The sequence below is a fragment of the Jaculus jaculus genome, chromosome 20, assembly GCF_020740685.1.
Source record: "Jaculus jaculus isolate mJacJac1 chromosome 20, mJacJac1.mat.Y.cur, whole genome shotgun sequence".
Lineage (NCBI taxonomy): Eukaryota > Metazoa > Chordata > Mammalia > Rodentia > Dipodidae > Jaculus > Jaculus jaculus.
Genome location: NC_059121.1, coordinates 19310176 through 19334408, shown reverse-complemented (window position 1 = coordinate 19334408; position 24233 = coordinate 19310176). Strand labels below are relative to the sequence as shown.

General features: G+C 41.4%; 1 protein-coding gene across 8 annotated transcripts in view; it reads right to left on the bottom strand.

Moving 5' to 3' along the window:
• Pde4d (phosphodiesterase 4D) overlaps nucleotides 1-24233 on the bottom strand; it is a 1345132-nt gene that overhangs the window by 25793 nt on the left and 1295106 nt on the right. Inside the window, exon 1 of one of the 8 annotated variants that reach the window (XM_045139038.1) lies at nucleotides 542-930. The exons of the other annotated variants lie outside the window; for them this stretch is intronic. Coding sequence (XP_044994973.1) covers nucleotides 542-634 — 93 coding nt within the window. The 5' untranslated portion in view covers nucleotides 635-930. Of the gene's footprint in view, nucleotides 1-541; nucleotides 931-24233 lie in introns of those variants that run through there. 8 annotated transcript variants of the gene reach the window in all.

Below are 24233 nucleotides of genomic sequence, written 5' to 3'. Positions count from 1 at the left end.
AAGTTTTAATGTCACCTACACCTTTATATCAAAAGGTGAATATATATATATACATATACATATACATATATATATATACATATACATATATACATATACATATATATATATATATATATATATATATATATATATATATATATGACATCAGGTTAAAGTATTATAGATGTCCAGAGCCACAAATTAATTGTATGAAGTTTAAGTCCTCATGCTAACTACACACCATGAATCAGAAAAAGAAAGTTGGTGTAGTGATTTACTTGCAATGAATTTATTTAATTGTCTGGATATTTTCTAACACAATTCAAATGTACATCACATGACAATCAGAAGAACTTCGCATCATGAAGCTATTTGGCATGCAAAGGATACCTGACAAACAGTTATACAATCTTATGTTCACCACTGAAAGCACATATTCCTTTCCCAATTCACATCAAAGTGAAGAATATAAAATTTCTCAATGCCATTAAAATTTATTAAAACTGCCAGTTATGACATCAGAATAATCAGGAGTTCCCAAATGTAAAATAAATCTTACCTTTATGTAGCCCCAAGACACTGACAATAAATAGTTTGCTTCAGGCATTTTTGATTTATTATGTGTGCATATATATATATTATATATATACATATATATAATATACTAAGTTCTAAAGTGCACGTATCTTCAAACTTTAATATTCTAACACTCCCCACAAGCCATGAAGCATATGGGAACTTTAAAGATTTTTGATCATTAAGTATAAATTAGAAAGCCTTGCATGATGGTCCCATGCAGCCGTCTTCCCATTAGACACATGCCATTTGTAAAATTCCAGAATGGAACAAAATCCGGCCACTCTTCTGCATAAAGAAAACCCATGTGCTACAGGAACAGCCGAAGGTCCAAGGGTCTGCATCTTTCTCTCCGGGAGCCCCGGGGCTTAATGAATAATGTATGTCAAGATGCCTTAGCTCGCAGGAAAGACGAGTTATGTCAAAAAAAAAAAAAAAAAAAAAAAAGCTACCAAATAAGGCACTGCGAGGCAGCCGTGAAGAGTGACAAGAAATTCCTCCCAAAGAACCCCAACTATGCACCAATCGCATCCCATCTCCGCTCTGGGAGGGATGCAGGCGCGAGCTGCCCTGTGATTGGCTGCCGAGAGGCAGCCTCGTGGCGAACGCCATTTAATGATGGTCTCCCCGCCGCCCCGAGGCTGCCTTGCCCAGAGACCAGTGGGGCTTCCCTCTCTCCGAGATGGATAACCAACGACGCTAAAACTTCAAAATCTGGGCTTGCTTCCCACATAGGCATTTCCCGGCCCGTTTCGGAGCTATTTTCCATGTATCTTACTAGTCTCTGACTTCTCAGGGAAACAGCTGTGAAAATGACAATCATGGTTCTTTTTATTTATTTTTATTTTTTAACTGCATCCCTGCCTCAGATCCCAAGCAAGTGCATTCCCCGGTGATGCAGACATTGCCACGGGGTTCTTCTCTGCCCAACACAGAGATCGTGAAATACTGCAGAGGAGCAGAACTCACAAATGCCGACCGGCTCCCTTCACCTGTGTGGGAAGGCTGCTGGGGGCTGTTACCTAGGCGAGCTCTGTTTTCCCCAAATCTAAAACAAATCTGATGAGGGAAAGGCTGAGAAATCTAACAAGCTGTGCATGGATTTTTTTTTTTAATACAGTTTTATAGCCATATTCTAGCATCTCTATTTGGATCGGATGAGAACATTTTTGTAGCTACACACGAAATGAACAAAGGACCGAGTAGATTTGAGAAATATAGAACTGAGCTGAAGAGCAACTCTATCTTTTTTTCCCCACAAAGAGGATTACATAAGAAATCGATATTCTTTTGAGGAAGACATTCTTTTCTATTATGCTTGACATAGTTTTTTTTACTCTTAAAGAGGACAATATATTAGAAGAAAAAAATCTTGCATTTACCCTTTTACACCATACATTTCTGCATGGTCTTCTTGCCATTGAAGTATTTTTTTTCCTGTTAGATTTACTTTGATAGATTCTCATCCTAAGACCCATCTAGTGCAGTAGCTATAGCTTCAGTTACCTTTAATCAGCTATGTTCTGGGAATATTCAATGCAAAATTCCAGAAATAAACATTTGCAAGTTTTAAATAACTTGATTATGATACAGTGCTGTTATATCATATTATTACCTACAATTGCTAATTTGTTTTTTTTTTTACTCTGCCTTATTTATAAACTAAGCTTCATCAAAGTTCCCTGTGGATAGGAAATGAATATAGCGTATGTAAAACAGTAATAAATGTGATTCTAGGGAGCCACAGGGGGTTCTGAAAGGTGCCGGTGGGTAATGGTGGAGCCTTGCATATTCTCTCTCTCTCCCTCCCTCCCTCAACTTTCTTTTTTAAAAAAAATTTTTATTGTCTTTCTGTAAATACTTTATCTTAATTTTATTTGACAGATGGAAGGAGGGAGAATGAGAGGAAGAGAGAGAGAGAATGGGCACGCCAGGGCCCAGCCACTGCAAACAAACTCCAGATGTGTGCGCCCCCTTGTGTATCTGGCTTACGTGGGTCCTGGGGAATCAAACCTGGTTCCTTTGGCTTTTCAGACAAATGCCTTATCTACTGAGCCATCCCTCGGGCCCTCTCTTGACTATCTTATAGCCCTTTGTTGCTAAAATTCTCAGCTACTCTTTAAAAATATTTTATTTATTTTTATTTATTTATTCGACAAAGAAAGAGGGAGAAAGAAAGAAAGAATTGGTGCACCACGGCCTCCAGCCACTGCAAACAAACTCCAGATCCATGCGCCCCTTGTGCATCTGGCTAACTGGGTCCTAGGGAATCGAACCTGGGTCCTTTGGCTTTGCAGGCAAACGCCTTAACCACTGAGCCATCCCTCTAGCCCTCAACTGCTCTTTACACCTATTGTGTCCATTTCTTAAATTCTCTCCATCCTCTATTACAGCAAAAACTTACAATCTTAGTGTTCCACTAAAACGGCCCCCATAAGCACACTCGGGTCCTCTTTGATCTGCGCTGCCTTTTCCTTACCTTCTCTGAGGTGTTCTGCCTTGTTTAATCTCATTTTTTCACACTTTACATTCCCAGGGTCCTGAACTCCTTGGATTTTCCTTCTCTCTCTCTCTCTCTCTTTCTCCACTTCTCTGCCCATGTGTCCTTTGCCGCCTTCTGTAAATTCCTAACTCAGAGCTCCATGAAGGCTCTGGCCCAGGTTTTCAATCTGCAATGACTACTTCTCACCTGAACTTCAAGTCCACATTTCCAAATATACGATCCTCTCCCATTTCAAATGCTCTGCCAGCCACATCAAACTTCTTCAAAACTCTGAAACGTTCCTCTATTTACAGTAGTTCTTCTAGCTACTCCCAATGCCGTCAATGCCATGGTTCCTTTTTCCTCCCATGCAGCAGGTGTCTCATGTGAGACACACACACACCATCAGGTGTTTAACACAAATCCTTCAACTGAAGCCTTCAGTAACCCTGGGCACATTATACCCTTTCTACACACAATACTCTGTCCATGTTCTATCTTGTATAAAATACTATTTCATTCAGTCTGTTCCTTTCTACCTCGACTCCCATCCTCCCAAATCTAAATCCTGAAAGAAAGAGAAGGTACCTTCCGTATTAGTTTCCTTCCCTCTAATCCCTCACTTCCACTTAAAGTGGGACCTGGAGAGAAAGAAGAAGAAAAAAAATGACTTTTCCACATTCATGCTGGTACTAAGAACATGGGATTCAAGTCCAAATCATTTAGTGCCCAGTTCCTGAAGCTGTTGGGGTCTCAGCATGATGGACATGTAACTGTGAGGTTGCAAAAAAAAAAAATTGGCATTTGCTTTTAAAGTGAATGGTAAGCCGGGGGTGGCGATGCACGCCTTTCATGTCAGCACTCGGGAGGCAGAGGTAGGAGAATCTGTGAGTTCGAGGCCACCCTGAGACTACATAGCGAATTCCAGATCAGCCTGAGCTAGAGTGAGACCCTACCTCAAAAAACAAAATCAAACAAAACAAAAGGTGAAAAGTTTCTGAACACATACCGACCAAAAAGTAATTAAAAATCAAATCTGTAGTGCACCCGAGGTACTTGCGGCGTCGCATCATGTGACTTCACTTCAGCTCTGGTCTGGAGTATATAGACATGCATACTTAGCTGTCATGCTAAGCTGTGAGCTGTCAGGCCGAGTTGTGTTGATGGACATAGCCCTGAACATCTTGGCTCAGATTTGGAGATTACCACATTATGAATTACAACGTTTTTTTTTGTTTGTTTGTTTTTGCTGTACACACAAAGCTTGGTTCAGATATGAAAAGCAAACAATATTTTTAATCTTCACTCTTTGGCATGCAAGTGTCAAATCAGTATATCTTTGGGTGGTACTGCGTAGGCTTATTTCAGTTTGAAATTTGATGTTTGAGTTGCTGGCTTGAGTTTTACGAAAAAAATAATTAAATAGACTTTGGCTTGACATTAGGACAAAATTTCCAACAATTTCTGAGATGGTTCTAAATATACTTGTACCATTTTGTATTATGGATTTATACAAAGTGGCATTCTCAGAATTGATGACTGTAAAATCAAAGTTTCGGTCAACTTGAAAAACACTGAAAATGCTCTAAATCTTGCAATAAGAAATATCCACCCATTGTTTATGTAAAACTAAATAAACATGTCCATTTCACTATTATTCAAACTCTCTTTAGTCTTTAATAAGCGGTACACCAGAGCCTCAGCCACTGCAATTGAACACAAGATACTTGCGCCACCTAGTGGCCATGTGTGACTTTGCTCTTGCCTCACCTTTGTGCATCTGGCTTATGTAGGATCTAGACAGTCAAACGTGGGTCGTTCGGCTTCTCGGGCAAGTGCCTTAAGTGCTAAGCCATCTCTCCAGCCCAACTTTTCTTTTAAGAATTTTTTTTATTTATTGGAGGGAGAGAGAGAGAAAGAGAGACAATGGGAACACCATGTCCTCTAGCCACTGTAAATGAATTCCAGGGACTCATGTGCCGCCTTGTACATCTGACTTACTTGGGTATTAGGAAATCGAACCTGGGTCCTTAGGCTTCATAGGTAAGTTCTTTAACCACTAAGCCATCTCTCCAGCCCTGACTTTTCCATCTCTAGTCCCATACTGATTTCCACTTTCAAACCACTTTCCCTCCAGCCCAGTCTCAGCTTATGGCTTCAAAGCCAGGAGAGCTTCCTGGGATCCACATGCCCTCTGAATTCTTGGCCCCTGGCCCTGATCCTCAGCTGTGGGCCTGGGCTGGACCACTGTTTTCCCACTCTACCCCTGCTCCTGAATGGGTGCCAGCCCACCACTCACTGAAGGACAGTAGACATCCTAAGTCACTTCATGTTTATTTGCTAGTTCCCTGGTCAGAATGCACTTCTTCCAATGTGCCTCCCTCAAACTGGCTTCTCAAATATCCACGAGTGTCCAGTAATGGGTTCCACTCCGTAGGTGATGGGGCTGAGATGGAAATGCAGGCCTCCCTTTGTCCTCCTTTGCTCCATGGTGCGAGATGCTCATGCCCTACACTGAGGTAAGCTCTGCAATACCTGGCATGATCTAGCAGAAAATCCTCTATCCTCAGTCCCCTCCGTCCTTCTGCTGGCTTATGACGCTGGTTACTATCTCCATGGTAAGAGCCCCGGATGGGTGGGTCTTACCAACAGCCAGGCAGCTCCACCCATAATCTAGCTGAGGTTTGCTGATGCCTGGACAGGGCACAAGGGTGGTTTAAGAAGAGGAAGCGAGGTCCCCCTAAACACAGCTGGAGGGGTGGTGCCAAAGTTAGGTTCAGATTTCCTAGCATATCACAGCTCTGGAACACACATGATTTATACATAGCGTCGTGTGTGAAATCAGACAGGAAATAATTACTTCCCTCAGCATCCACATCTCTTTCCGTAGTAATCCTCAATCTCTCAATGCCACATCTCCTTGAGTCCTCATTTTCCCTGTCTTCGAAGACACCAATACACGCAGTGACCTCTGTGAACTATCTCAGAATCTTTGAACTTCTGCTGGATAAGAGATGAATTTTAAAACACACTAATGCCTACCGGCATCGCTGACTTTGTAACCATGGGGCAAGAGAGAAAGTACATTATGGGATAGAGAAAGAGAAAAGGCAAGCACATTATGATTGAGCAATCTGCTTCTTGGAGAAATCAAGGTCACAAAGGCAGATAGCAGCAGATCCAGGATTTGAACTGAAGCCGCCTGGCTTCGAAGTATTCTCAAGTGCCAGCAACTGTTTCATAAGCCGGACTCGAAGAGACAAGTACTGCATGTTCTGTCTCCTGTGTGGAAACTAATCAAGTCAAAAGTTGACCTGAAACTAGGACAGTGATCAGTCGAGAGTTGACAAGGGAGGGGAGGGTGGGAAAAGTGAGACTTGATCAGTGTTTGCTTTATGTACGTGTGGAAATATCTCACTGCAACTCCATTGATGTGCCAAATGCGGGGCTGGAGAGATGGCTTAGCTGTTAAGGCGCTTGCCTGCAAAGCCAAAGGACCCAGGTTTGACTCCCCAGGACCCATGTAAACCAGATGCATAAGGTGGCTCATGTGTCCGAGGTTCCTCTGCAGGAGCTGGAGGCCCTTGTGAGCTCTCCCCCTCCCCCTTTCTCAAAGATAAGCATAAGATAAAATAAATCATCACATACATTTTAACAGTATGTACAATGAGTGTATAAGAATAAGTAAATAGCATCTCAGTTTGTTTTATATTGAGCCTAGAGACTATTTGAAAGACCTGATTACTATAATCGATTGAAAGCTCTACCTAATATAATGGCAGTTGAACTATTTATGAAAAATGTATTAATTGTTAGATTTTTGTCAGGGTAAGGGATTTTCCCAGCAATAATATTATATTCAGTAGGACTTGTGTGGATCAAAAATATTATGATCAATCTACGTTTATTTTACTTTATTTTATTTTATCTTTTGTTGTTTGGAAAGACTTTTTAATCTCTGAAACGGATATATGTGGAGAAAGATAGCATCTTTTCATATCAGAAAGTTAACCTGTGGAATTTTGTTTTAGTTATGCACACAGTGTGTAAACAGCCATGTCGATACTATCTTTAGCCTCCTCCCTATCCTCCCCCCTCTGCAGGGACCCTCTTCATTGGTGATTGTGGGTAATGCATTATGGGGTTTGTCATCAGTTATAGGGAAGAGGCAATGTCTCTGGGCATAATGTCCTAACATGTGGCTCTAACAATCTTTCCATCCCCTCTTCTTCAAATTTCCCTGAGCCATTATAACTTTTTACTTATAATTAAAAATTCTAAGCCGGGCGTGGTGGTGCACGCCTTTAATTCCAGCACTTGGGAAGCAGAGGTAGGAGGATCACCATGAGTTTGAAGCCACCCTGAGACTACATAGTGAGTTCCAGGTCAGCCTGAGCTAGAGTGAAACCCTACCTCGAAACAACAACAACAACAAAAAGTTCTGGCAGTTTTTAGTCATTGTTATTATTATTTTGATCAAGAAACAGCCAGGCATGGTGGCACACACCTTTAATGCTAGCACTTATGGAGGCAGAAGTAGGAGGGTTGTCATGACTTTGGCTCACATATCTCCTGTACTGTTTGGCTCAATAAATGAAAATCTGATTTTACTAAATCCCCCCCCCCCAAATTATGAGACAAAGTTGAACTTCAGATGCTAATGCAATAGGCACAGCAAACCCACATCTTTGAAAATACTACCTTCATCTGTTCTCTAAAACCTTAAAATATTTTTAGTGGCAGTTGACAATCTAGGGTTCATTTATAACCCGTATTTTAAACCATATGCTTTTCATCTACTTTCCCAGGTAGAATAACACACATATAAAACGGCCCTGACCAAAGTGAGCCCACTACATCTTTGTGTTCACTGCCCTCTAGTGATGAAGGATCTAAACTAAGCTTTGGAATCCCTGGCTTTGTAAAAATGGTTAAAGTCAGAAAATAGAAAAGGAAGAAACCAGAATAAGACACAATTGGGACTCAGAGAGGTCAAGTGTCTTTCTCAGGGTGGCAAAGCTGTAATCTTATACTGAACATATGAAATCTTCTTTCTAAAGTATTTTAGAGGTCTGAGACTAAGAGGAATCCCATGTTATTTGTAACATAGAAATCATCTGCAAAATCAAAGACCCTTCCTCTAATTAATATGGTCAGAAAATGATCACCAAAATGGCTTTACTTAAAGAATGGAACATTGCAATATTCTCTAAGAAAATAAATTCTAATGCAAGAATCTTTACTTTTATTGAGAAGTTAAATAAGTTTCATAAACGAAACTTTCTATAACAGTCTAGTATAAAAAGTGCTTTTTAGTTAAAGAGAACCCTTAATTCACTAAAATAGTCCTGAGTGAACACAAATATTTCATGCTTATAATTTATATCTCCATCACTATAAAATGTTCACTTTAGACTTTATGATATGTGTTTGTTTTTAGAATAAAATATTTTCTTTATTTATTTGCAAGGAGAGAGAGAAAAAAAACACCAGAGCCTTCAGCTACTAAAAATGAAATCCAGATTTATGTGCTACTTTGTTCATCTGGCTTTATATGGGTCCTGGGGAATCAAACTGAGGCTGTTAGCCTTTGCAAGCAAGCACCTTAACCACTGAAAAATCCCTCCAACCCCATACATGTTTTGATAACTATTTCAAAACCGAGAAGATCCACCTTCTAAAGCAAAAACAACAAATTCAAGTAAGTATACTTCTAAAACCACTTTTTATATACACTGCTTTTATATCTAGATCTAGTAATTTTAATCCATACCATTAGAACTTTCAAAAAGTGAGGGATATTCAACAAATGCTTGGGTACCCATTCATAAAATATTGAACTTTCGCCTTTTCCTTAGGTTATATTTACATCTACGTAACACTTTACAAACTATTCCAAAGTACTCAAAGAGAAAAGTCTTCCAAATCCATTCTGTAAGGCTGTTCAAACCCCAACACTAAAGTGATACAAAGGCACAGGTGTACAACACTAAGGAAAACCACAGACCAATGTCATTAATAAAGTTAGATGAAAACTCCTTACCCTAAACTAACAAAGTAAATTCTTTAGCACAGAATAAAAAAAAAAAATTCCTATTCACAACGACCAAGCAGGAGTCATCCAAGGATGCAAGGATGGTTCAAGAGCAAAGACGGTTCGAGAGCAACAAACCAATAAATGTGACAGATGCATCATGGTAGAAGACCAAAAAAAAAAAAAAAAATACACCATTATTACCATCCTCAAAAGACTTAGAAAAGGGCTGGAGAGATGGCTTAGCGGTTAAGTGCTTGCCTGTGAAGCCTAAGGACCCCGGTTCGAGGCTCGGTTCCCCAGGTCCCACATTGGCCAGATGCACAAGGGGGCGCACGCGTCTGGAGTTCGTTTCAGAGGCTGGAAGCCCTGGCACGCCCATTCTCTCTCTCTCCTTCTATCTGTCTTTCTCTCTGTGTCTGTCGCTCTCAAATAAATAAATAAAAAATAAATAAAAAAACTATGTCGTTTGAATTTTTCAGTCATTTTTTTCGTACCTTTTGTTTTAATTCATTGGCTGTCAGCCTGTTTTCTTTACAGCCTGTATAAATTTGCCTCCCTATACACACCATACGACCCTTTTCCTGCTTTATATATATATATATTTATCTTATATATATCATATATATCTTATATATATATCATATATATATATGTATATATATATATATATGGGTTTTTTTTTGGTCACAGGCAGCCTTTGTGAAAGTGTGCTGTAAAACAGTGAATACCCATTTCAGATGAATTCTGCTATCATGAAACATGGTCTTAACCCTTATGGAGATGGTATACATTAGTACAGACAAATCATTGCCCCAAGAACTGTGATATACAACCTTGCTTTAGTTTACCATTTCACTTCACAAACTTATTTGTGAGAGAGAGAGAATGGGCGCGCCAGGGCTTCCAGCCTCTGCAAACGAACTCCAGACGCGTGCGCCCCCTTGTGCATCTGGCTAACGTGGGACCTGGGGAACCGAGCCTTGAACCGGAGTCCTTAGGCTTCACAGGCAAGCACTTAATCGCTAAGCCATCTCTCCAGCCCCACAAACTTATTTTTGCTACTGAACCCTTGAAGTTGCTAAAAAGTACAAACAAGACACAGTACTAAGGTTTTACAGAAAATTCCCATGAAGTAATGGTCTCTCAATGTCCAGTATTACTTTTTTTTCCCCCCCCCAGAATGGCTAGTCACTTACATCACAGATATTTGCTAAGAAGCTACTATGTGCCTGCATGGGGGAACACAGTAATTACTAAGATAGATAGATCTTCCTTTCTCACAGAAACTTTGGACTCCTGGACTAGGAATAAAATAAAATAAAATAGCAGGAAGGAGGGAAGGGAGGAAGGAAGGAAAGAAGGAAGGAAGGAAGGAAGGAAGGAAGGAAGGGAGGAAGGAAGGAAGGAAGGGAGGAAGGACAGATGGACAAATGCTTTGAATGAAAAGAGGAGCAATAGGGTACCAAGTAAAATTAAACAGGAAAAGTTCCAGTAAGAAGACAGCATTTAGGGAAGTACCCAGCTAACTAGAAAGACAAATTACCGCCATGTTCTTCACACCTGCCAAGATGTAAAAACAATCAAGGCATCTGTCAACTGAGGAGTTGCAAAAGAACACATAATGCATAGGTAACATTCAGCCGTCAGAACTGTGAGGATGCGGAGGGAAGTGGATGGAGCGCGTTAAGTGATACAAACTAGGCACAGAAAGACACATGGCGCATGATTTTATTCCTCTGTAGAAAGCATTAGGACAGTTGATTGCACATAAATTGAAAAGCGGAGAGGCTGGGGAAAACAGGGAAGAGGAAGAGACAGGAGAGGGTTGATCAATGGATATAGTGAGTTAAGTATGGTTAGATAGAAACGAGAGGCTTTGGTGTGCTACTGCGTAGTAGATGAGCATAGATAACAAAAATAGATATTTAAAACCTAAGGGCTGGAGAGATGGCTTAGTGATTAAGCTCTTGCCTGTGAAGCCTAAGGACCCCAGTTCAAGGCTCGATTCCCCAGGACCCACGTAAGCCAGATGCACAAGGTGGTGCACGCGTCTGGAGTTCATTTACAGTGGCTGGAGGCCCTCGTGTGCCCATTTTTTTCTCTCTCTGTCTGTCACTATCAAATAAATAAATAAATAAAACAAACCTAGAAGGATTCTCAATGTTTTCACCTTGAAGAAATGACCAACACATTTAACCAGATCTCAATATCACATAACACATTCATGTACTGAAACATCACATGACGGCACATTGATACTATGCATGACTTTTCTAGTTCTATATGTTATTTTTTTTTAAAGAGCAAAATCAAATTTAAAAAGAAAATTTGAGCAGAACCCTCTATGCAGAATGGGATTGAAGGAGCTGAAGGAAGAAGACCCAGTGGACCTTGTCAGATTTCTAGAGGGGATGGGTGGGAAGCAGGGAGTCACATGCTTCACATTGTAAACAAGATGCACTTCCTATTTTACATATTTCTAGGAACAGTGGTTTGGTGAGGGGCAAAGGAGAAACAGAAAAGCCCCCAAGACTTCACAAAACGGGAGTGCAGGAAGGAAGTTAAGTCCTAGACGTTGGGCTTCATCAATACCTGCATGTCAGTGTTACCTATGGAGTTGGAGGGGACGGGGGGGGGGGGGGGTGACATGCATGCAGGAAAATAAAAGCAAGACCCTGATGTGTCAATGGCAGAGAAACTTAAATACATGAAGATACGATGTGCTTTTGAACCGCCGAAGGACACCCCCATCCTTTCCCCCCCTCCATTTTCTTCCCAGAGTTTTGGACAAAGAAAGCTTCCACAGAGTTGAGTTTTGAGTAGACTCCTGCATCACATAATTCTAAAGCATTACTTTCAAATAGGCTTGCCACCTTCAAAACTTTTCCCAGTAGTCCAGTGGAGAGGACATGGATAAGCACTCTACTTTTTTTTTTTTTTTTTAAAAAAAGCTCCTTACTTCATAACTAATTAGGAATGTGAAAATTCCTTACTGAAGGTCACAGAACATGATGAAAATCAGACCCTGGCCCTCATGATGGTCAGTGCTTTCATTAAAGTCATTTAAACATTTTGAGAATGAAGGTTGAGCTGAAGGCAATATAAAACTAAATTGGGGTTAGAGATGGCTTAGCAGTTAAGGCATTTGCCTGCAAAGCTTAAGGACCTCGGTTCAATTCCCCAGGACCTACATAAGCCAGATGCACAAGGTGGCGCGTGCAGCTGGAGTTCGTTTTGCAGTAGCTGGAGGCCCTGGTGCGCCCATTCTCTCTCTCTCTCTCCCTGTGTGCGCCTCTTTCCCTCTCTCACTGGGGCCAGGGGGTGGGGGAAGGACAGGCTAACGATAGTACCACCTTGACTGTATTCACTGAGTACAAAACTACCTTAAAAAAATGTGACAATCAAAAAACAACAACTGATGACTTTGGACGTAGCAAAGGATACAAACAACAGATCGGTGATCTAACACAAGCAAACTGGTAGTCCATGTATGTAAAACGCAGGGGCCTTCCTTCTGAGTGGCTGAATATAATCATCTGTAGCTTTGCCTACTGCTTTCCCCCTCATGGCTAGGGGAGCATGCAAGAGAATCTGAACACAAGAACTTCCATTTGGGGGTAGGAAGAAAACAAACCGAGCAGAAGGTTTTAGTAGCTCCCCAAATATCAGTTCTATTCATTCAAAAAACTTGGTTGATAAAACTCACAATAAAAACAATTGATTAAAAACTAAATTTTATTGTAATTTCTATGTGCTAAGGATAGTATTGAGTATCCGGCTGGTACTATATTATTTATTTAAAGAATGCTTTTGCTATGCATATTTTATAGATGAGCCTTAGGGACTCAACTTTTAACTCTGTGTAGGTAATAGTATAGTAAAACAAAGTCCCTTGTCCAGATAGCTAGCCCTGACAGAGAGCAGCTGCAGGGTGCTTCTTCTTAGATACGTGACCTCACCACAATTTCATGTCTATAAACTTAACTGAGATATTGTCCAATATTCCCTACCCACAAACTGCTGGCATTGCCTCCTGATTTCTTTCTTTTTTCTTTATCTTTTAAAATTTTATTTATTTGAGAGCAACAGAGAGTAAGAGGCAGAGAGATAGTGAGAGAGAATGGGCACCCCAAGGCCTCCAGCCACTGCAAATGAACTCCAGATGCGTGCACCCCCTTGTGCATCTGGCTAACATGGGTCCTTGGAAATCGAGCCTCAAAACTGGGGTCCTTAGGCTTCACAGGTAAGTGCTTAACTGCTAAGCCATCTCTCCAGCCCCCCCTTTTATTAATGAGAGAGAAAGCAAGAGAGAGAGAGAGAGAATTGGCACCCCAGGGCCTCAGCTACTCAAATTGAACTCCAGTCATTTGCACAATCTAGTGGGCATGTGCGACCTTGCACTTGCTTCACCTTTGTGCATCTGGCTTATGTGGGATCTGTAGAGTCGAACATGGGTTCTTAGGCTTCTCAGGCAAGCACCTTAATGGCTAAGCCATCTCTCCAGCACTCCTCCTGATTTTTTAACTACTACTGTTTGCGATATTTGGGATCAGACTTTCATACTGTTATCTGAGATGGCCAGAGACTAAAGCTTATATGCCCTGTTACCTGTACCCATTCTTTTCATTTCTATCCTCTGAAAAGGCTCTTTTCACTTCAGTGCCTAATTGTGTGATTTTTCTTGGTTTTAATCTACTCTCCCTCCCGCATGTCTGATCCATCCTGATTTTTTTTTTTTTTTTTTTTTTTTTTTTTGGTTTTTCAAGGTAGGGTCTCACTCTAGCCCAGGCTGACCTGGAATTCACTATGGTGTCTCAGGGTGGCCTCGAACTCATGGTGATCCTCGTACCTCTGCCTCCCAAGTTCTGGGATTAAAGGCATGCACCACCACGCCCGGCTCATCCTGATTTTTTTTGGTTCATTTTTTATTTATTTATTTGAGAGCAACAGACATAGAAAGACAGATAGAGGAAGAGAGAGAGAATGGGCGCGCCAGGGCTTCCAACCACTGCAAACGAACTCCAGACGCGTGCGCACCCTTGTGCATCTGGCTAATGTGGGACCTGGGGAACCGAGCCTCAAACCGGGGTCCTTAGGCTTCACAGGCAAGCGCTTAACCGCTAAGCCATCTCTCCAGCCCTCATCCTGATTTTTTTATATCCTTCTAAGATCACTGTTATTTTGCCTATAACCCAATATCAAGGTTCCTTGCAAAGTTGTATATGGCTTAGACTGACAGCTAAGTCCACCTGTATCATGGCAGAATCACCGTGTCTCACACCTGCCTCTATCTTGAACTTGGATTGTACATTCTAGTCATAACTCTGTGCTTCCAAGAAGAGTCATTAACCTCCAACCCCACAGACACACAACACAGCTAAATCCACAAGCTTCTCCATTGTACCATGTCTACCCTGCTTAACCAATGGAATACACCTCCACCCTCATCTTAGTAGCATTCACACGACCCCTCAGTGCCCAAGACCCACCTTCATTAGCACATTCTCTGGGATGTTTCTTCACTGCTTGGTTAATTACACTCAACTTCTCTATGGGACTATGAAGTCATCTACCTCCCAAAAATACAATGCAGGTTCACGTTTGTGGCTGCATGTTTTCAATGGTATGCCTGTATATTTTTATACCTCTGTATCTATCTACATTTGCATTTAAATATGTGTATGTAAAATGATCTCATTTGGGAGCTGGGGGAGATTGCTTGTAGGCCCTTAATTGCTGGAGTTTGACTCCCCAGTACCCATGTAAAGTTAGATGCACAAGATGGTGCATGCATCTGGAGTCAGTTTGCAGCAGCTGGAGGTCCTGGGGTGCCCATTCTCTCAGTCTGTCTCTATCTCCCTCTACTTGCAAGTAAATAAATAAATAATAAGTAAATAAATAAGAATAAAGATTAAAAATATCTCATTTTGCCTGTAAGAATGTTGGTATAGATACAGATACTAAGAACCAGGCTAAAACAAACAAACAAAAAAAAAATACCTCAGTGAAAACCTGAAAATTGTGCAAGGTGAAAAACCTAACCAATTCCTACTGCTGATTTATTTTCCCACACACATGACATCTGATCTAGAGAATGGCTGAGGATTATCCCAAATTACAAAGACACACCAAATTTTAGCTGTCATTTAAAAGTGATGATGTTGGGTTGGAGAGATGGCTTAGCGCTTAAGGCGTTTGCCTGCGAAGCCAAAGGATCGATCCTGGTTCAATTCCTCGGGACCCACATAAGCCAGATGCACAAGGTGGCACATGTGTCTGGAGCTTCGCTTGCAGTGGATGGAGGCCCTGGTGCGCCCATTCTCTCTCTATCTTCCTCTTTCTCTCTCTTCCTCTGAAATGAATCAATATATTTTTTTAAAGTGGTAATGTCAACTAATACTGCACTCAAGGTCACAATTCTAGCAACAGAAAGTTCATATTCATTCTCAGACACAAAGCCTAGAGAAAAGTAAGGCTGGATTGGTGTGTTTCTGGGTCACGTTCACTTTCCTGTCCCTTGTGACTCTGTAAGATGAAGCAAGCCAACAGGTTGATAGGTTGATCTTATAAACCTCGTTTACCCCTAAGGATTTTTGAAACTTCAAGGGAAAAGAAAAAAACAAATAAACAAACAAACAAACAAGACTTTGGATGAAAAGACCACAAGACCATGCTTGATTCTTCTATAGAGTGGCTAATGGTGGGTAGAAAGTAGGGAAGGGACTATTCACTTATGCGCGCACAGTGACTCTTTTCCAACCCTTATCACGAAAACGGGCACCACTAGGGAATGCCTTCCCTCGCTGGCTAGGCTAGTATCAGGCTCATGACTCAGCCTCGTCATGGAGCTGGCACCCGCTTCAAGGTCATCCGTCTCGTCCGCTCCTGTTTCTCAGATGCACCGCCACGTCTAATCTGTGCGAGGATTAAGGCTTGAGTCAACCCTTGGCTCCTGTTTCTACGTGCACCAGGAAGAAGACACCTCGCACCTTGATACGGGTTGACATCTGACACATCTACTAATCGCAGTCTCGATATTTCACAGAACAAGAAAAAAATAAAATCATTTGGAGGGCCCCTTGGAGGTCATCCAGGGTGAAGGGAAAAGGGGGAAAAAAAAAAACCCACCAAACATTAAGCACAAGACCGATTTGGGGACAACAGGACGAAGAATTTCATGTGACCCTTTGCTATGTGACTGCTCATAGACATTCTTTCAAGGTACTCATAATTAGCTAGTCAGGTTAAATAAAAATATGCCATCATAGGGTGCTAGGTTACCAAACTAAAACTAAAGTAAACAAACCCAGTGGGCATCACATATGCAAGCTAATGAAGGTGCCATAAATCACCATGACTGGGTATCAAGATTTCAAAGGCACACTCTGTTAGCCTGTTGATTCAAGCTCTAGCTGCAATGGGTTACCTATACGGCAGCATACAAAGTCAACCTTTTAAGTTTAAAAATAGCACCAGGACTCATCCCCACTAAAGATAGGCCACAGGGCCTGCAAGACGCACGTAGTACACTGTGAACTTTACGCGAAGTTTCGTGGAATTTTTCTCGCAACCGTTTTGTGAGGTTGGTTATGTTACTTGTGACTTACTGGGAAAACCGACCCAGAGGAACTGAAGTCATTGCATGACCCAAAAGTGACATTCTAGCGTGGAGTCGATTTTCATTCAGAACTGGACGCGTGAAACTTGGTCGGAATTTCGAAGGGTTAAAGCAGATCTGAGATCCAAGAAAAAGGGCTAACGTTCGTCACCCGCTCTTCTGTTCCAGATTATTCTGTTAGCAACTAGGACATAGTACCACGAATTGACCTACACTTATCCTGATGGTCTCCTCCATCCTTTTACAGTCCAACAGCCCCTCAGTGGCTATTTCTAGGGGATGGCCCAGCAGTTAGATTAAGCAGCCCACCCATGCTGTTACTGAGCCATGACTCAAGGAGGGCACAGCTGAAGGAGACTACGCCAGGTATGAGGCCCAAAAGCAACTGTGCCTCATGAAACACAGCATGCCCATAAGTCTCACGCTGCTCAGCTCTGCCCCTCTTCCCTGCCCGCCCCCACCCATCACCACAGCTGTCGGGCCTCCATACATTTGCACCCTCTGGCTGACCTGTCTGGGATTTCACATTTTTCCTTTAAGGCTGTCCCAAAGGCTCCTGACGACCACATTTCATCACGCGAGCCCCGAGGGTGGAAAGAGGGTGTGGACGTGAGCTGGTGGAGAGCTCCAACCCTAGCCTGGCTCGCTTCTCCCACCCGCCCCTCCCTCAGTCACACTGCTTTCTCGTGATCCGTCTTTCTTCCCGTCGTAATCTTTTGTGCCCTGTCTGGAAGCCCATCCCATTTTGACCTTACTAGAAAACCAGACTTCTAATAGCATCTCATAGTTAATAGGCTATTAAAAAAATTATTTTCAAGCTGGGCATGGTGATGCACGCCTTTGATCCCAGCACTCGGGAGGCAGAGGTAGGAGGATCGCCGTGAGTTCGAGGCCACCCTGAGACTACATAGTGAATTCCAGGTCAGCCTAGGCTAGTGAGACCCTACCTGGAAAAAAAAAAAACAAATAAAGAAAAAGAAATTTAAAACCTTCACTGAATTTATGCTATGTGCCTTTTGCCTGCTGACACCCCATTTGCCATCAATAAGATCTCACCCCACCCACATCCCCAAATCTTCTGCCAACTTGGCACCCGGGCTTCAGTCACTTGGTCTCCTCATCCTGCCAATATCACGGCCTTTCCACGTAGATCAGTGTCCTGGGAACCACCTTCCCGCTAGTTGGTTTCCAACCTAACATGCTCTGCTATACCCCACGTTCTTCCGATGAGCTGGGGGCTGCGTGGCTTTTGCCCCCATCTGACACCATGTGGAGAAGTCGGGACAAGGCAGACTACTCCAGGATCCCCCCACCTCCCCAGGAATTAGGTTTTGCTGAACTTGCTCTTGCTGTTCTGAAATCCAGTGCTCACTCACTAGAGACAGGCAGATCACAGAGTCACAACAGTAATGACAGATGATAATGAAGGTGATGATGACAGATAAGTAGATAATGGTGATCGACAGATGATGGGTAACGATAATGATGACAGATAGATAAATAGATAATGGTGAGAGATAGAGAGATGGATGATAGATAATAATAATGATTATAGATAATAGTAATAATGTACTGATGTAGTAATGTTGTAGACAGATGATAGATAGATAGACAGATAGATAGATAGATAATAGTAGATAGACAATAAATATATGGATGTCAATGATAGATGAATGAATGACTGAGACAATTAGATAGTGACAGATAGATAGATAGATAGAAAGATAGATAGATAATAGTAGATAGACAATAAATATATGGATGTCAATGATGGATGAATGAATGACTGAGACAATTAGATAGTGACAGATAGATAGACAGATAGAAAGATAGATAGATAATAGTAGATAGACAATAAATATATGGATGTCAATGATAGATGAATGAATGACTGAGACAATTAGATAGTGACAGATAGATAGATAGATAGAAAGATAGATAGATAATAGTAGATAGACAATAAATATATGGATGTCAATGATGGATGAATGCATGACTGAGACAATTAGATAGATAGAGATAGATAGATAGATAGATAGATAGATAGATAGATAGATAGATAGATGTGGATAATGGAGGGATAAATAGGTATGGGTAGATGGACAAGACAAAACAAAATGTTTGGGTCTATTATGAAAATAGAACCTGAGAACAAACATTTGTTTATCTCTCCAACCTCCTTAGATACTACAATAAGAAAGGGGAAAAAAAGTCATCTTCGTATCCATTGAGAAACAAATGGAGGGCTGGAGAGATGGCTCAGCAGGTTAAGGCACTTGGCTTGTGAAGCCTAAGGATGCATGTTCGATTCCTCAGGATCCACGGTAGCCAGATGCACATGGTGGTGCATAGGTCTGGAGTTTGGATGCAGTGGCTGAAGGACCTAGTGTGCCCATTCTCCCTCTCTCTCCCTCTCTCTCTCTCTTTCTCTCCAAGAATTTTTTTTTTTAAAGAAACAAAACAAGCTTAACTGAACCTCCAAGTTTCATCTCCAAACAGTGGGAGAAACATGTCTCAGCATGTAGTATGTTGTTTCCGGGACGAAATTCAAAATTCAAGGTTTGAGACATAAGGAGTATGGAACGTCACACCTCGCTTAGAAGGTGAGGTGCACATGGAAGTTTTCTAACCAGCGGTCAAAGATGGATCTTCTGTGTCAACTGGAAAATATTAAAATGTTTGACATGAAAACTAGAGAGCAGCAAAAGTAACTTTTCCATTGAATCTGACTTTTCAAAGAACAAACAAATTCCTTTGGGGGAGGCTCTGCAAGCATGTGAGCATTTTCTCTCTGTTTTCTTCCAGGTGCCTTTTAATCACTGGACTGCTTCTTAACACTAGATAGAAAAATCAAGATTGAGGTCCTAACAGCATCTTTCCAGAAGAAACAAATTGTTTCCTTATTATAACATTTCTCTACTCCAAGAAATTAATTCTTTCTTGTCATAAAGAGGTAAGCTTGTTTCTAGGAGAAAGTTCCTCAGGTTTGTCTCAAAAGCCTTTATTACCACTTATTCTTACGGAGAACTAAGATCACACTAAGAAAGTAAAATTCAGAAAAATGTAGAGTGGGACTAGAGAGATGGCTTAGTGGTTAAGGCGCTTGGCTGCAAAGCCAAAGGATCCTCTGTGATTCCCCAGGACCCATGTAAGCCAGATGCACAAGGGGGTGCATGCATCTGGAGTATGTTTGCAGTGGCTGGAAGCCCTGGTATGCCCATTCTCTCTCTCCTCCCTCTTCCTTTCTCTCTTTCTCTCGAATAAATAAATAAAATATTAAAAAAAAGAAAATGTAGAGTGGAGAATCAGAGTATGCACCAAATATAACGTTATATGGTTTCATCTTTGTATTGTGTGAGTGTGCATGTGTGGTGTGTGTATGTATCATGTGTGTTCTTGTACAGAAGTGTGCAGGTGCTCATCCTTGAGTTTATGTGTGCAAGTAGAGGACTGAGTTCAATGTCAGTGGCTCATCACCGTATTTTTTTTTTTAATGTTGTTGTATTTTATTTATTTGAGAGAAAGAAGAAGAGAGCGAATGGGTGCATTAGGGCTTCTAGTCACTACAAACAAACTCCAGAGGCATGCACCACCTTGTGTATCTAGCTTTACATGGGTACTTGGAATCGAACCTAAGTCCTAGAGCTTTGCTGGCAAGCGCCTTAACCTCTAAGCCATCTCTCTAGTCCCATTCATCCTATTTTTTTTTTTTTTTTTTTTTGAGTCGAGGTCGTTGGCTAAACCTAGAGCTCTCTAATTTGGCTTGACCTCAAGGGCTCCCTGTCTCTGCTTTTCTTGCCATATCCACAATTTACATGAGTTCCTTGAATCCAAACTCAGGTCATCATGTTTATGTGGCAAGCCACATCCTGTAATATATGTATTTTTTTAAATTTAATTGAAAAATTCAAAAGAAAAAAACTCAGAGGTTAGGAACTTAGTTAAAGAAAGGAAGGGATTAGTAAAAAAAATCATTCAGTCACTACCTAATCTATGAAAGGCACTGGGAAAAAAAAAAGTTACCTCACTCTATTCATTTTTTTTATTTATTTTTTAGTTATCTTTCAAGAGAATTATAGCTTGGCCTCTTTTATAAAATGGGGCCTGACTGCATGGACGCGAACACATAATGCACTCCTGAAAGAAATCTATCTCTTAGTTATGAACTGACAGCTGGGCTAGAGAGATGCCAGTAAAGTCTTGCCTGTAAAGTCTAACAACCGTAGTTCGATACCCCAGTACCCACGTACACCAGATGCACAAGGTGGCACGTGAGTCTGGAGTCGTTTACAGTGGCTGGAGGGCCTGAAGGGCCCAACTCTCTCTCTCTCATTCTCTCTGTCTCTCTCTCTTTGCTTTTCTCTCTTTCCAAAATAAGTAAATAAATAGGTAGATATAAAAAAAACTGATAGCAATTCCACATTTGAAATTTCCCTTCTGCTCTCTTCAGCAGCATATATACAAAGTTGAAATTTATTCTTTTCTTAAATTCTTGCCACACACCCACCAAGAATTATATTTGATTTTTGAACCTGACATTAAAAAAATAAAATAAAAACCCTAGCAAATATAAAATAGAATCTTGGTGAAAAAATGTATTGCTTTTGTAAAATTTGCAATTGTCATAAATGTTTAAGTAGATAAAAGGTACTTTGGAAAGAATGTTGTTTTCTTTGTAATTCCGTAAAATTCAGCAAATTGAGTAATTCTTTTCAAAGGCACATAATCATTTTTGTATGATTATTTCTTTTCCCATTGTACTGAGATATCTGGTCTATTTTAATTAATTTGCATTGGAATGATCAGGAAAAAATTAAAAGGAGAATTAACTAAAGGGAACCACTGGTACACCCACCTCAAAACACCTTAAAGAGTACATCACGAAGACGTATGTGGAGCTCGGCTTGGTGGTGATGCCTTTAATCCCAGCACTCGGGAGGCAGAGGTAGGAGGATCTCCAAGAGTTCGAGGCCACCCTGAGACTACACAGTGAATTCCAGGTCAGCCTGGGCTAGAATAACACACTACCTCTAAAAACCAAAGAAATATAAAAACTGAAAAGACATGTGTGTTCACACTTAAGCCTAAAACAAAAAGAAAGTAGCCTGAAGAACAAAGATGGCAGCCTTGAAACCCGCTGGGGTTTTCTGAAATGGCAAAGGCACGCATCGACCTGAACTTATTCCAACAGGACAGGCACATCTTTGCCTGGTTGCTATGGACACATCCCAGTCATGCCTGGTACTTTGTGCTCTCCAGACCCGTTTATGACAGGCCGAAGTGTTTCCTACTATGGTGCCTATGTCTGCACAGCGCAGAGCTGCCAGGAATAAGAGCCAGGGGCTTCCACTATAAGCATTACGGTGTTGATAGGAAACCCAGGGCACTCAGGACAAAACATCACAGAATATTACCCAACAGGCAAAGTTCATTCTTCCCAGGTGAGCAGGGAAAACATTCAGATACATCGCTTTCACTCAGAACAAAATGATGGTAAAAAATGTTATTGATAAAAAAAAAATGCATAGCGCATGAATAGGCAAAAACCAGGTACACGGTCTGTATGGTTTCAGCCTGTGCATAATTTTTTTGGAGGTAGGGTCTTGCTCTAGTCCAAGCTGACCTGGAATTCACTATATAGTCTCAAGCTGGACTCGAACTCACTGTGATCCTCCTACCTCGGCCTCCTGATGGCTGGGATTAAAGGCAAGGCCACCATGCCTGGCCAATAATTTTAATCTGGTAGGTAAAATGAATTTAACGTAAGCTAAGATACAATTTCAGAAAGGTGCAGGTCTATCACCAGTGTTGAGATTCTTCATGAGAAATACTGAGGATTCTTGTGATGAAAGAAACACCGTTTCTTAAGCAGGGGCATGGCCATGCTTGGCTGGGCTATGGCTCTACCAATTCAAGGTGAGGAACAGCAATTAAGAGAGCCAACATCACATGCCAAGTATTACTTCAAGTGATTGTCCCTATGATGTTATACTGACACTGAGCCCTGGCTAACAGCAGTGTGGGCACAGCTCAACACAAGAGTAAAAGATAAAAGATAAGTGTTGGATGGGGCTGGAGAGATGGCTTAGCGGTTAAGCGCTTGCCTGTGAAGCCTAAGGACCCTGGTTCAAGACTCGATTCCCCAGGACCCACGTTAGCCAGATGCACAAGGGGGCGCACGCGTCTGGAGTTCGTTTGCAGTAGCTGGAGGCCCTGGAGCGCCCATTCTCTCTCTTTCTCTCTGCCTCTTTCTCTCTCTGTCTGTTCATTTTACCTAACAACTTAACTGAATTGCACATAAAACCTTTTGGGAAAGTCAAATGACCTTTTGTCCAAGATGGGGACAGTGAGGCTACAGAGGGAGTTGTGTCTTTTTCTAGAAAAGACAGAACAAAACAGACTTCATAGAGGAGGCAGCATTCTAGGCCTTGGAGCAGGATTAGGATATTTAAATCCTTTGTTTTAGAGGTTTTAGGTGTGTAGGAAACTTATGCAGACAACACAGAGTTCCCAAACTCCATATTCTCTATGCTCCACAACTCCTTAAAATGAACATTTTTGTCGCAATTACTGAAGCAGTATTGATACATTATTCAATAAAGCACTTGTTTTAATTAAAATTTATTTTTATTTATTTATTAGAGATAAGAGAGAAAGAATGAGAATGGATGCGCCAGGGCCTCTAGCCACTGTAAATGAACTCCAGTTGCATGCGCCACCATGTGCATCTGGCTTACATGGGACCTGGGGGATCGAACCTCCGTCCTTAGGCTTCGCAGGCAAGTGCCTTAACTGCTAGGCCATCTCTCTAGCCCAAAGCACGCTCTTTATTCTGATTTCCTTAGCTTCCTTGTCATGCTATTTTGCTGTCTCAGGACTCCATCCAGGACACCATATGATATAAACCTTTCCTTGCCTCCTTGACTCCTCTCAGCTTTCCTAGATTTTCCTTGGGTTTTTTTCTTTTTTTTTTTTTTTAACCTTGACAGTTCTGAGGAATACTAGCTAGTTATTTTGTAGAAAAAAACTAGTTGCAATTTCTCGGATATTCTTCTCATGACTTGCCTGGGGTTATGGTTTGTGTATTAGGATCAGGTGCAAAGTGTTATTTTCATCAACTCTTATCAAGCGTTCATACTGCAAACATCCCGCCAATGCTGACTGGCTAAGGCAGTATTTGGCAGTATTCTCTGGGTAGGATTACTCTTTGCCCATCCCCCCCCTTTTTAATGCCCTACCACTTAGAAAGAAATCAACACACCCCTCCCACGCGTCAAGAGTGGGGAGTTATATACTCTGTCCTTGTGGTCCAAATACCAACAGAAGTTATCTGGGATTTTCCTACACAGGAGGCTCTTTGTCCCATTTAACTACTTGTCCAATTTTTATCAGTGTGGACTTACAGATAATTGTTTTATATTTTGGCTTATAACCTAGTATGACAATACTTTCTCGCTCAAGTCACTGCAGTTTTGGCCATTGGGAGCTCTTTCAATGTAGTCTTGCGTCAGCCTGGGACGTCCCCATCCTCAAAGGGC